At 43.8% G+C, this 13,324-nt stretch overlaps 2 protein-coding genes and 1 long non-coding RNA gene across 5 annotated transcripts in view; 1 reads left to right on the top strand and 2 right to left on the bottom strand.

Annotated features, from left to right (window-relative positions):
* LOC131266475 (F-box/WD repeat-containing protein 7) overlaps positions 1-563 on the bottom strand; it is a 30,142-nt gene extending 29,579 nt beyond the window's left edge. The window contains exon 1 of one of the 3 annotated variants that reach the window (XM_058269019.1): positions 457-563. The gene's annotated coding sequence lies outside the window, so the exon portion shown is untranslated. Of the gene's footprint in view, positions 1-186; positions 287-456 lie in introns of those variants that run through there. The other 2 variants (XM_058269020.1, XM_058269021.1) reach the window with 2 other exon arrangements.
* Positions 564-961: 398 nt separating this feature from the next.
* Positions 962-2,985, top strand: LOC131266499 (uncharacterized). Its single transcript, XR_009178370.1, has 2 exons — positions 962-1,022; positions 1,270-2,985. It is a non-coding gene; the product is annotated as an uncharacterized LOC131266499 (long non-coding RNA).
* A 1,482-nt stretch (positions 2,986-4,467) lies between these two features.
* Positions 4,468-8,710, bottom strand: LOC131266487 (melatonin receptor type 1B-like). The gene is made up of 3 exons (XM_058269032.1): positions 8,140-8,710; positions 6,287-6,459; positions 4,468-5,187 (listed from the first exon to the last, which is right to left on the bottom strand). Exons 1-3 carry the CDS (start codon positions 8,708-8,710, stop codon positions 4,468-4,470), a joined length of 1,464 nt encoding a protein of 487 aa, XP_058125015.1.
* Between the last annotated feature and the right edge of the window lie 4,614 nt (positions 8,711-13,324).

Below are 13,324 nucleotides of genomic sequence, written 5' to 3'. Positions count from 1 at the left end.
AATGAAGACGAATAAAATGCGATGACACAATGCGGTCGCACGCACACAGGTAACCAAAACATACTGGACGCGAAGAAAACGGGAACACTGGGCTGACGGCAGATGACGACTACGGCGAACAATGGAAAAAATTGAAATATTTTTCTTTTCCTTCTACTGCAACCAGATCAAGGCTTGCTGCACCACCTGTGTACCAGATATTTCCATTTCCCATGCGATGCACATTCCATGGTGGCATTTGGTGGCGAATACCGCACCGTTTCGGCACCACTTGGGTCAATCGAAAAAGACTGGAAAAATGTGCTCCACTCCGAGTTGATGGCGGCGCGATGGCGTTTGCGTTGGTTCCAAATGCGTAAATATCCGCCCTCGCACACTTCCTCCCCGACGCTGCTGCCGTTGCACTTTGCAAACTACAGAACTAAACCGTAAACGCCAGGTAAACCCGAATTTTACCTTTTCTCGTGGGATCGATGATGGCCAGGGATGGTTTTGCTGCAACTATTTGCGTCCACAGCGAAACCGTTCGTAACCGAAGTGGAAGCACGAACCTCCGAACGCGCTTTCAAACTGAACAGCAGAGGAACGAAAAATCGCATAAATCCAAGGTGTTTTTGCGGTGGCAGTAGCGATCTTGCTTGCTCCTGTGTACCAGTGGTGTTAGCTGCTATACCACTAGCTCTTTTTCCCATCGCGTGTCACATCTGTCAAATCCGGCAGCATGCCTATGCAGCAAGGTTACTATAGAATTGCGACAACTGATTTGTGCGTGGCACAGGAAAAGGATAAAAATGCAGCGAAAAATGTGATTTTTCATGAACTAATAATTTTAACTATAATTTAAAATGTTAGGCGATATTATAGATGTATGTTTATCATTTTTGATGCGATATAAACCTCGGGTGAATAAAATAAAAAAAATCGTACTGTCAAATGTCATTTGTCAAATGCATAGATGTCAGAATCAACCGTCACATGCCGACATTAAACAAAATATTTTTGGCGGAACGGCAATGCTTCGGGTAAGTAATTTTGTTCTTTTGATTATTTGATGGTGATGGAGATTAATCCGTTTTACAATGATGTCGATAGTAAAAGGTTTGATTCAAAGTTGAGCCGGTGCATGATGAGTCATCTGCACCAGTTGTTCCTTGGACGAATGACGAAAAGTTTCTTCTGAGTGAAACGGGTCCTTCAAGCCACCAAATGCGACTCAGAACGAACCATATCGAAAAACTGAATGTCCTTTATATTTTGGTTTGTTTTTAGATGCAGTCCTAGCATGATGCTGTAAAACCTTGTTTGACGATGGTTTTGCATTGGGCACAGGATGTATGAATGAAGATAAACATGACGATTGCTCGGTAGGAAAGTCGAAACCCTTCCGGTAAGAAAACGGGGAGAAACGGGGACTGAGTTTCAGATATTTTGGAACTAGTTTTGGTGAAAATCATTACTTACTATCTAGATCTAATCTTATGCTATCATGATAAACTTACAAAATTGCAAAACATGTAAAGAAACCCCATATGAAGAAAAACACACGCTACGCATCTTTGTAAGTCGTCCAGTTAAAACGTTTTATTACATCGTTCTGATTAACATGATACCACGGGTACAAAGTAGATCCGTTTTCACTATTCTATCGCTTCTCTTAGGATGTATTCGCTCTCAGCATAACGACATGCACGCCACAGTTTTTACAATGCAACATAATCTAGACTGATCCAAATAAATATTTACCCTGGGTAATTACTGTTCAAAGTTTAACGACAATCTAAAGAATCTTTATTGGTGAAAAGAAAGCATAACCAGAGAGAATTTTCGCTTGTGTCGTGAAGATAACATAATCGAACTGTATCTTGGCTGCAGATGGTTCTCGTTTACATCCCCGTTACATCCTCATCATCACAGCTATTAATGTGTGTGTGGAGAAAGGCAATTAAAAATGGCTAAACTACAAGGACATACATACACACACGTACACTCACGAACACAGAGCTACCCACCGACCCCGATCGATGGTGGATAGATGATTTTCCAATAGTTTTCAACCGGCAAATAGGTGCCCCTTAATGCCACCGTTCTCTCCCGCTTTACGGATTTCTCTGTAAACATTCATAACGATAACACGGTAAACACTGAGGCACGAGGACGACACAATGATCACGAGAAAGGACAACGACGATAACAGCGATGATGTAGTGGATGATCAGTGCCCCGTAAACAGGGACATTTGCTCCCTTTCGAATGACTGTGACTGTTTGCATACACTTTAGTCATTCGAAAGGACGGCGTGAACGAAAGTAGTTAAAGAGTCTTTCATCCACCATCGATCGGAACTTAATCATTGCTGCCGGAGCAGCCAGTACATATACGTCCATAAGATCCATCCTACATTGTTCCCTTGGAATCGTATTGTTTGTTTTACAACTATTTATTATCTGATCGCTTTCTTGTTGTTCCTCCTGGCCTCCTTCATTGGCTTTGAATTTTCATTTGAATAAAATATGTTTTATTCTACATTCTGATTTCCTTCAATTCTACCAACGATACCATTTTCGGTCGTTGATTTTCGTCGAGTCCTTTCGATCAGCTATTTCTAGGTGCCGTATGACAATAACGTCAACGATCGATGTTAATGTAATAATTTCAGTTTAACAATCACGGTTGGTTCTAGCAGGGCTAACGCATTTGCCACCTACAGGGTATATCGCCCATGAATATGTATAGTGTATATGTATAGTACGAATATATACAAAGACACGTGTTAATCTTGTATATTGTTTTAAAATAGTTCGCTACCCCGCTTTCGAGCGACGGTGTCTGCCTTCATGCGCTTTCAGTACAGTTGTTGATTTGCTTTTCTCTCGCCTAAGTCTTTGGTAGTATGTCGGGTGCATATATTTAATTATAATTATTGTGTAAATAAAACAGCTACTCCTGCGGTGCAGCACGATGTCATCCCGCGAGGGATGCAAATCACGTTTTGCCGAGTTTTATTGTGTGGCGCCTTCTGGATTGCATTCCATTCTACGACCCCAAAGTCTGGTCGGGTTCTATTTTGATATTAAAAAAAAAAATGCCATCAGTGCGTTGGATAATGTTACTCTACTCATACCGTTCCCTCAAAGGTTCGGTTTGGATCAGCAATTACAATTCTCGCCCTCAGTCATATGCACTTAACGTTGTTTCCCTACATCTGGTTTTTTGATAAAACGTGATAGTTTTCCCCTGTGCTCGATCGATGTATTTTCTTGATGCTATCCATCGGTTCGGTTCTCTACTAATCTAGCAATCACGGATATACATTCAATGGACATCTTGGATGATGGTTACATCAAATCTACGGCTCTACACACATGGAGATTTTCACGTGCCACGTGCTCAAACACAGACTATGGGACGCTAACGGGTGACAGTGAGAAGTAGGCTTTTATACTGTTTTATTTATGTGTGTAATTCATCTGGACGTGATTTATTGTTCCTGCTTTGACTCTGAACTCTTATTTGTTTGCTTGTTGATAAAACCAAGTTGTACTAAAAAGCAAAATCTTGTTCCTTCGAACATATGGAACTGAACGGATAAGGTTGCCCCGCGTTGGACAATGGTTAATATCATTCTCGTGGACGTTGCAGCCTGCGAAAGACTGCGACCATGGATAGTTGAAATTGAGTGCCCAGCGTAAAACATTGATTAAGCACATTTATGTTTATAGCTTCACCAGATGGTGGATAAGGTTAATAGTGTTAGATAGTTAAACAGTCGACAGATGAAGAGGGGGGTTGTAGATAATAGATGGATTTAAAGTTACTGTTCGCAGGCCCTTTACAAGGGAAATGCGTGTGAAGGATGTTAGTAAGTTTGTGGAAAACTCTAACCTGCGTTTTGCTTTGTTACAATTGCATGTAGCTTCAGAATTTCTCATCCCTTCCGTTTGCCTTGCGCCACGATAAGATGCACGTGTTTGTGGTTGTTTGAGGACAAATATTACTTCAACAACGAAAGCTATTTATGTATACTTGGAATGAAATTATGATGAAAAAGGGCTTAGTAACCCGTTCTTTGGGCGACCCTTTTCCACGCCTTGCAAGGTATCGCACGCTATCATAAATAGATTTTCAACGGAACGTGCACTGCGAACCCGACGGGTTCAGCTGCAAGGTTAACGGACGAAAGGTCTCGTCCCCGCGAGTAACGAGGGCGTCGGTTAAACCGTTCCAGCAACTGGTCGCCTTCAGATTACTTTCAGTCCCACGAACCGGAAGGCGACACATGGGAACGTTCTCACCCACCGTCTTCTAGAAACTGCACCCGTGCTTTGCCGGGTGGCAAAGTGAAGGGATGGAAAAAAGCGGGTAAAAAGAAGGTGTCTGTTGGCAGCCGTTAAATCAATCGACCCGCCGCGGGCGCGCACCGGTGGTGGACGGAGCGGTGCGGTTCGATTAATTTAGCTACGTTTCCGATCATAACTCGTGACAGTCGCGCTTGCCCCAGTGGCCGTGGCAGTTGCCGGAGCGCTGCGGGCTGGTGTACGAGTACATGTTGTAGCCCGGGATGATGTGAACGCGCACGTCCGCCGTCGGGCGATTACCGTCGGCCCGCTGGCGTCGCGAGACGGCGACCGTCGTCTTGCAGCAGCAGTAGTTGAACAGGCTGATGTAGGCGCTCCGGAAGTGCCGGTTCGTGAGGCAGTAGATGACGTTGTGGAAGCAGGACTTGGACAGCCCGATCCAGACGGTCGTGTAGAAGACGCGGTTCGAGACGAACCGGGCGGTGCCGTACGCGAAGATGACACAGAACGGCAGCCAGAACACGACGAAGATCAGGAAGCTGTAGAAGTTGGTGCGCGCCAGCGACAGGTCCCAGGTGTAGGCGAGGCTCGGCTTGAACGCGGGCAGGGCCATCGTCCGCTTGACATCCACTATGAGGCGGACGTGCGTGATGAAGGTCAGCAGAAGGGGTAGTAGCACCGCCAGCCCTACCACGCCAGCCTCTTGCGGAATCACCTGCTGCACCTTCCAGTTGCAGTAGTCGAACCGGATGTCGTACATGAACTGCATGCCGGACGCAATGCAGGCCACGGTCCAGATCAGCAGCAAGATAGCGGTCGTTTTGGTTTTGTTGAACCAACCGCGCTCATTCTGGAACGTGCACAACCGTAGGTAGTTCTCGATAGCCATCATCTGTCCGCAAGAAGACGAGTGGTTGAGGAAGGGATGATGGGAAAATAAAGCCATTAGTAGAAGTTAGTAAGCGCTGCACGTTTCAGTTTATATAGAAGGGTTTTCGTTGGTGTTTATTTTTTCTCGTATCGTGTTGTTGCTTCGGTTCATCATTGCCATCGGGCCTCTTGGACACCGAGCAGGATTCGACCGGCTACAGAAACATCGACATGTAACAACAAATAAAGCACACAGCCCTACAGTTGACTTCTCTTTCCCCGCCTTACTTGTCCTATAACATTGGTACGTGGTACACACACACTTCGTCGTTGGATACTCTATTGGAGAAATCCTGATGAATTACCCTTACCTGACTGTCGACCGATGGCGTTCAGGCATTCTGATCGACAACGCCCAGATGTGGGTTTTATAGTGGGGGTCGGGAATGGGAATTACTGGGCAGAATTTCCATGCAACTTGCTGTGGCTGCCTCCGATTGTTCCGGTGCTTGCGAACTTGCGACATTGTGCACACTCTACTGACCTACTTCCGGTGTGGTATTTTCGGTCGCCAGGGATTTTATGGCAGACGTTAATTGAGAGTGCCTGACATTTAAAACCAGCTCGTTCGCTAAATTACCAACGAGTTACTGTGCGCAGTGGAACGTATTATTGTGCTGTGCACAATTTGTAATGGAATGTCCTGTTTAGCAATCTGAAGCAGGTAATCAATGGCATGGATGTGATTGGGAAGGAGTTTTTATAATTAAATGCTTTATTATTCAAAAGCGGCTTATTGGATCCGACGTTCTTCGAAGCGTTGGACATGGTATTGGTTGTTTGAGTGAACTATCAGAGCGTATCTTACTTTACCTTTTGTGCAATGTACTATTAACGTTCGATCTTTGTGTTTTACTTATGGCGCAGCCTACTAATTACTATCCCATTGTGATGTCATCCAGGATACTAGTGCATATGATTATTTTCTTCCTAGAAAACTTTCTAATGAATAATTATCTACTTGTTTAACAAGTTAACATGCTTTTAATACTGATAATACAACAACAAGCAACAGCAAACGAACACGAATTTGAGATCGAAAATGTAGCAAAAATACTTACGGCTAGTGTTAAAATGCTAACCAAAAACGAGCAAGCAGCTAAGAACCAGTGAAAGTTGCATACTTCCGTGTCGGAATTGTCGATGCCAGCCAGCAGGACGATCGTGGACGCTGGCATCACTACGCTAGTGATAAGTAAGTCTGCGAGCGCTATGTTCACTATGAATGCATTGCCTGTAAAATAGTATTCGGGACGGTAGCAGCAGCGGCAAGATATGGAAAGGGAAGTGGTATTGTAGTTGTATGGTGAACTAACTGTATCGAAGCGTTAAGAAGAGATACATCTATTTTGTGATCGTTGAATAAGTGTAAGGTTGTATGAATAGTAATGGTTTAATGAAAAGTAAAACATGAATGCAGAATTTAAAATAATTCGTACGTTTGAAGAGAGATTACAAAATGCGATAGAATAGACGATAATGTCTTGATTTAAAAAAAAAAGAAAAATAAAAGACTAACTGAAGAAAGAACGAGATTGAAGAAGGTTGTCAAGGAGAAAATGTAAAGAAAAATCAAACAGTTTCAGCGGAAAGATCTATATTGAACCGTATCTACTGGACTAGAAATGCTACTACTGCAAGGACACTACTCCCGATGCCGTTGTGTAATACTATAATGCCTTTTTCTGTTCCTATCAAACTCACTACTGAAACACGAAGAAATAAGTAATGGGGAAAAGAGTAATGCTATCCGTTCAAACTATTTCTGTGCCACATTCGGTCCGCTGTTCCACGACAAACACCGAACCTCAACCGGAAAGCGGATGACAGAACGTTTTTTGAAGCCAACACTAGCGAGGAAAACATTACGGGAAAGAAAGATCTTTACTCTGTTGTTTGCCGAAGAATCGTTACTGTCGAGAGGGTTTTTGTTTCAAATGTTTTAGCCGAAAGAGAGAGAATCTGAAGTACTTGTTTTAATAGAAGAAAATAGCAAAAACAGGCAGAGTTAAAGCGGTAAAAAAACGGAACGTAGCGAAACTATTCTAGGGAACGGCAATAGTTGAAAGTCGATGAAAAAAGGTCCCTTCAGTCGTGTTGGTGTTGGTTTCTTTCCTTTGTGTTGTGCACTCGTAAACCAACAAAGTTTGCTCCTAAGGTTCAATTTTTCGCTTCTCTACGCTTTCGCTTTGTCGTTGAGCCCTTCGGATGGAGATAAGGAAACTAAAGGCGGACGTTTCTCGGGTTGATCTGTACCACTTTTTGTCTGCTTATGCAATTTATGTGTTTTTCCACACGTTTAACACATAAAATACACTTTTGGACACTTATTTGTATCTTGTGCTTACCTTTACATACTTATTTGTATCTTGTGAATACCACAGAAACCCGGATTGATAACTTTTGAATTTTGAAAAACAATTCGTGAATTGGAAGAAAATTCTAAAAGGTGAAAGTAAAAAAAAATAAAACTATGGTGTGTAAACCATAAGAAAAGGATGCATTTCAGTTGCATTTAACAGAAAATTGGTTTCATCTATCCCCCAGTTGGTTGTATTATATTTCGAAAAAATGTTTCTATTTAGGGTTTTGTCATAAAACATAATCACTACGACATCGCCCGTTAAGGAAGAAACGTTTCTTGCATATGTTACAAGCGCTATCACCATGTCGGGGCTATAAACTATTTTCGTCAGCTTCTAATCTTCCCTTAACGACCGAGAATCAATCACGAATGTTCTTCCAACAGACACAAGGCAAACGTGAGGGCACAGATTGTTCCACATCCTTGACTCATTTCCATCCGAGGGCTCACGGGGCTGACGGCGACCTAATTGAGCACTATCGTCTCCAGCTCAACGGGCTCAACGAAAGAAGGACGAGAAACAACACCTTCACTCCGTGCTCTCCGTACCTGCTTTCTTCAGATGGTCCTCGATCATAACGGACGATATCATGAACACGTTGCCGATGCTGCCGACGACGGACAGCCCGGCGAGCAGCAGCAACCGGGCGAGCCGGGGCCACTCGGTCGAGAGGGTGACCGGTGACACGTTGCCCACGCCGCTCTCCCCGCCCGCGCCAGAGTGCTGAAGGTGCTGGTTTTGCTGCTGCTGTTGCTGTTGGTTTTGCTGGTTCTGCTGATGCTGCTGCTGCTGTTGCTGCGATCGGGACGACAGGGCTAACGAGGTTACGAACCATAAATTAGACTGGCCGCTCCCATCCGGTCCCGGCCCTAGGAACTGTTCCGGCTCGTCCGTAACGTTGTACGGTGTGCCGTACCGATCTCGAGCGGTTGGCGTGGTGGTACCGGTGGACGGTTGTTGCTGTGCGGTTTTAGTTGTTGTTGCCGCCGTCACGAGCTGGGCCAGCAGTGTTGACATGACGGCGCCAGCCAGCTGGCCCGCTGTCACCGCGATCGGGTAGCTTTCCGTTCCCGCCAGGCTGCCGGTGACGTTTGACAGTTCACTGGTAAGGTTTTCCATGTCGACCTTTACGCCTAGCGTCGGTTTCTTTTACGCGAGTGAGGAAGGTTGCAGTTGCTTTGCTCGCCCTTGGACGGACGACCACCGATTGCTCGCTTCAAAGACCACTTGTACAAACGATGTTTGCGGCCCGTTGGAACCGTTGGAATCGGTGTTTCTCCCCTCGGGAGCGTGCGTATTCACCGGTGCGGTCTGTGGGAGATGAAAATGAAATAATTCAAACCACATTAGATCGATTAGGCCACGGCGTGAGAGGCTGCCGGCCCATTAAACACACCACACCCGGCCCCCGGGGACGCAATCGCCTTCGTAGAAGACGGGCGGATGTAGACGGTGGTAAGTTAATTTCATTCTTACGATACCCGACCGACCGACCCGGCCCGGGTACACTAGTGGTCGGTTAAAAACAACTTCATTAGAGTGTGTGCGTGTGTGTGTTGGGAGCATGAAGAAAGGAGAGAGAGTGGAAGAGAAAGAAGCAAGAAGTCGAGACCGCCGGTCGACCGTGGTCGCCACGTGAAGTAAACAACTTTCCCGATTTAACGTTGAACGGCCGCTGAGATGGGTGTCAATTGAATTTTGCAAACGAGGAAAAGTTCACACTGGCCGACATTTCTTGTCGAGGCCTTCCTACTTTACTGGTCAAGGAGAAAACTATTAAATATTGCAAAGATTTTCCAACCTTTTATAGTAACCAGCCTGTTAGACCTTCCTGCAGGAGGGATTGGTTTGTTTTATATTGCCTGATAGCAGAGCAAAACGCATATGGACCATAGCAGGTAAGGCTCAATTAAATTGTAATATTTTCTTTATAATAGAGCAAAATCTAATTATAATTCGTAAAATGTTAATAAGATCAATAAAATCATTCTAAAAACACTTTCAAAGCAGAATTGTATTACCTAACACATAAATAAATAACTCTTAGGCACATAACAACAAGTTTTCACCAAATTTTCCGAAGTCGATTTCCTTTTTTGAGTAATAATTGACTGGCTGGTCAATTTTTTATACATTTTGCATAATATTTACAATCTATCTCTTCATTTTCTTCTATTAAATGAGCGCATAACATAGAAAAAAAAAACTAAAATCAAACCTGAAACGGAAAACCTGCAAAGCGGGAAAATCGAGGGTATTAAATTCATGTGCATTGCAATTTGAATAGTAACTTTGAGAACTTTTTTTACTAAAATTTACAAGCAAATATACTTATTGTATTTTCAATCGTTGTTGTTACTGTTGGCTTGCCAAGGTTCCTCTAGGTTTACATGTTACCCATTTGTAAATAATTTGTACCGATAAATTTTATTCCTTTTCTCCACACCGTACGCTTTCCTACAAATTGCCATACCAGGAATAAAAACCATATATTGTTTTGCAGAATTCATCGCAGCATTCCATTTCCGAGACACTGACGCTAATATATTTCAAGATTTTATTGATTTCGCTGCACTGTTCTGTCGTTCAAGCAGAATCTTCCTCGCGTGAGGTTTTGCAGCCTTTGTTGCCTGAAATGTGTGGTGAAAGTGCGTGACGTTGTGGTCGCTTTTCTTGTGCTTCTGTGAAAATGTTCCAGATCTTCGTCTCCATCAGATCCCGTGACCCCTTCGTTCCTGCAACAACAGAGCTTGCACGTCACCAACCACCAGGCGCCTCCATCGGATTCGCTCCACGGAGTGTTGGAATTGTTCTTTTTCTTTTCGATTCTCTTTTCCTTGTCCCAAACGCAATTCCATCCCACCCGAGCATCTGGGACGACGTGACAAGCATTCGCAAGTGCTCTCGCATGTCACATCGTCGTGCAATGCTTATCTTATCACGTTCCGCACGACCGGCCGTGTCCCGCCCCAGTCTTGCCTTCCCGCGCTGAATATGAACCATTCCAGACGTTACAAATCCCATGATACACATTCGCTTTTAAGGGACAGAAAATTGTTACTGCCTTATGGTGATTGCAACGGACCTTCGTTGTCTTCCGGTTTTGGCAAAATGTTGGGCAAAGCGTATTTGTTTGGGATCGTTCGGTTGTGTGGGCAGATTGGAGGTTCTTCGGTTGCCTTTGGCATGGCGAAACGTAAATAACTTAACCGCAGCTACAAAGTTACAAATAATCTATTTCCAGCGATGTTCCTTTGTTGTTTGTTTTTAACCGAACACGTAGTGGAGAAGCCATCGATGCAACTAGAACGACCCAGTTGAGAGTATCTGTTATCAACTTTAATGCTTATGCAAATGCTATCTTTTAATCCATGGACGTTTGCTACCAACTTGTGTTTCAAAACGAACTAGTTTTCCACGTTAAATGACCTCATTTGAACGTAATTAGAGTGATTAAACTTTCTCCACCTCCTTTTCGCCATCCTGATGGCTGTGCAGCACATTGCAAATAGTGTAATTAGCGTTCCGGAACTAATGTTTTTGTGTCTACTGAACGGTGGTTTTACTTTGGTAGCACAACTTGTACAAAAAGAGATAATAAAACTTTTTCTTTTTTAGCCTCCGCTACTTCCCTTGAGGGAACGAGAGTAGAATAAACCATCTGAAAGCGGAAAAGTATGATTTTATTTATTTACCCTCTTTTTTATTTGTTGTTCCTCGACCATCAAAAACGTACAAACCACCAGGCGCCTCCATAAACCATTCGGGAGGAGTTTTTTCACTGTTTTCGATACGCGGGTTGCTTTGTTTTATTTGTGAGTTTGTGCGTACTCGTTATTTCTACCTATCGAAAGATTCATTTGTAGATTTCTTCCGCTTGCCTTTGTGGAAAGTTTTTTCATTAAGCTCACATAGTTTGCGCGAAGGTACTCTGAAGTGATTTCATTACATCAAACGCCCCAGCCCGTCGATTGGAAAGCAAACAAGCACAAGCTGCATGTTCTTTCCTCGTGGCCTCTTGCCTTGTGCAAAGCTGTGCGGAACCCGCGAGATGAACAACGTGGAAGGTGATGCGTTTCTCGGATAATCGAATTCATTCGCCCACCAGAGCGGACGGTTGGGGGTGAGTTTTCCAATCAGATTTCCATCGATGGATAGAGGAAGCCAACGAGTTTAATTATTTTCACTCACTTGTTTGAAGAACGGCAAAACCAGATAACCGGCTCGCCCGGGAGGTCGACGAGAGCCATCGAACTCGAGATGAGAACTTGCCGCAAGGGTAGGCTTTCGCGGCCGGAGAGTTTCGAGATCCGAGCCGGAGGGTTTCGAGTGGACAAGTGACAAGGATCACGAGCCCAAAGCGTAATGATAATAAGCGACCTCATTTACCGAGACGCCAGTTACAGAAGCAAACCCTTTTTCCGGCCGGCCGGTTCAATCCGAACCGGCGGGAACAACCGCAAGATGGCGCCACAGTGCCTTGGTGGGTTCTGTAAGCGATGGAATCGATCGGGAAACGATTGTAATGGCATGTAAAGCGCTGCTTTTGAACGAACTCGCTTCCCGGGGGTGGTTTGAAGGAACCGAAGATGCGGAGGAAATTACATTATTTTCGACAGCCACTGTAATTGGCGCGACGCGTCGGGGTAGGGTCAAGATATTAGTTTAATGGACGGATACAAAAAGAAAAGGCGTGGAGTGTTATATCCTGTTCGAAAAGGGCTCCTTCTCGGTTTGATGAAGGTTGATAAATTATTCATTTAGAGGTTTTTTTTAATGGAATTTAAAAGATGGTCAATTTATAAAAAATCTGAATGGTATTTGTTTCAAGAAAATTCATTTATTAAAATAAGAATCAATGCAAACGGTAAAGATTTTTTAAATTAAGCCTTTAGAAGCCAAAATTATACCTATTTTAATAGAAAAATAAATCAACAAAATTACAAAAGTCCAATAATACCTCAAAATATTTAATCTGATGACATTAATATGAAATATTTCATTTAAAAAAGTAGTAAAAATGTTGTACAAGTTCTGCACTCACAAATCTATCACGTTCCACTTGAAACTCTGCACAATTGAGCTGTGCTGTTTTTTAAAAATAGTTTGAATAATTATTGCTATCCATTAGTTCTATTCACCTCCAAAAGTGTTTCTGATCAACAGGGTGGTCGGTGATAGTGAATCCTTTTATATTTTCCTTTGATGTCCAACTACGCCACGGTCTCTAAAACGCTGGCGTTTCTACGGGCCGATCAAATAGAACCGCACGGTGATATCACCCAGTTGAAGCGTAATTTATTCTGCTGATGAAATGTTACCCTATTTTATCCGGGAGCTATAACTTAAAAGGCTTGGCAACGCATTTTCCACAGCTCACTTCGATCGAATCACTGTTGAATAACTACGACGCGGTGGAAGTAGCAGCTAGCGAGAATGTATTATTCATGCGATAGGCCATTAACAGGGCTGTTAATAGGCGTTTTTTTCGCTTCCTCGTTTCATCCCGCTCTGGCAGACACTTTGACGTTCGATCACCGGACCAGCGAGAGTGGGAAGTGACATCAAAAACTGCGTATCGCGTATCGACACGGTCGTAACGGGTGAAAAAGCGCAACGACAACGCCCCACACGAAAGCCTACGCACTTCATTTGAATGGAAACCAAATGAAGGTGTGCCGCAAGCCGTGTTATTTCTGTAATTCTTTCCGGCAGTGCCAGCGTGGTTTTTAC

The sequence above is a fragment of the Anopheles coustani genome, chromosome 2, assembly GCF_943734705.1.
Source record: "Anopheles coustani chromosome 2, idAnoCousDA_361_x.2, whole genome shotgun sequence".
Classification (NCBI taxonomy): domain Eukaryota; kingdom Metazoa; phylum Arthropoda; class Insecta; order Diptera; family Culicidae; genus Anopheles; species Anopheles coustani.
The sequence above is the reverse complement of the archived record's forward strand: the minus strand, read 5'-3'. Positions and strand labels throughout refer to the sequence as shown.

What these genes read in the sequence shown, in the direction of transcription:
- LOC131266487 (XM_058269032.1), bottom strand. Translation starts at nt 8,710, where the DNA reads ATGGAAAACCTTACCAGTGAACTGTCAAACGTCACCGGCAGCCTGGCG. An exon ending in GGACCATCTGAAGAAAGCAG is followed by an intron (nt 6,460 to 8,139) that starts GTACGGAGAGCA and finishes ACTATTTTACAG; the next exon opens with GCAATGCATTCATAGTGAAC. An exon ending in TTAGCATTTTAACACTAGCC is followed by an intron (nt 5,188 to 6,286) that starts GTAAGTATTTTT and finishes TCTTGCGGACAG; the next exon opens with ATGATGGCTATCGAGAACTA.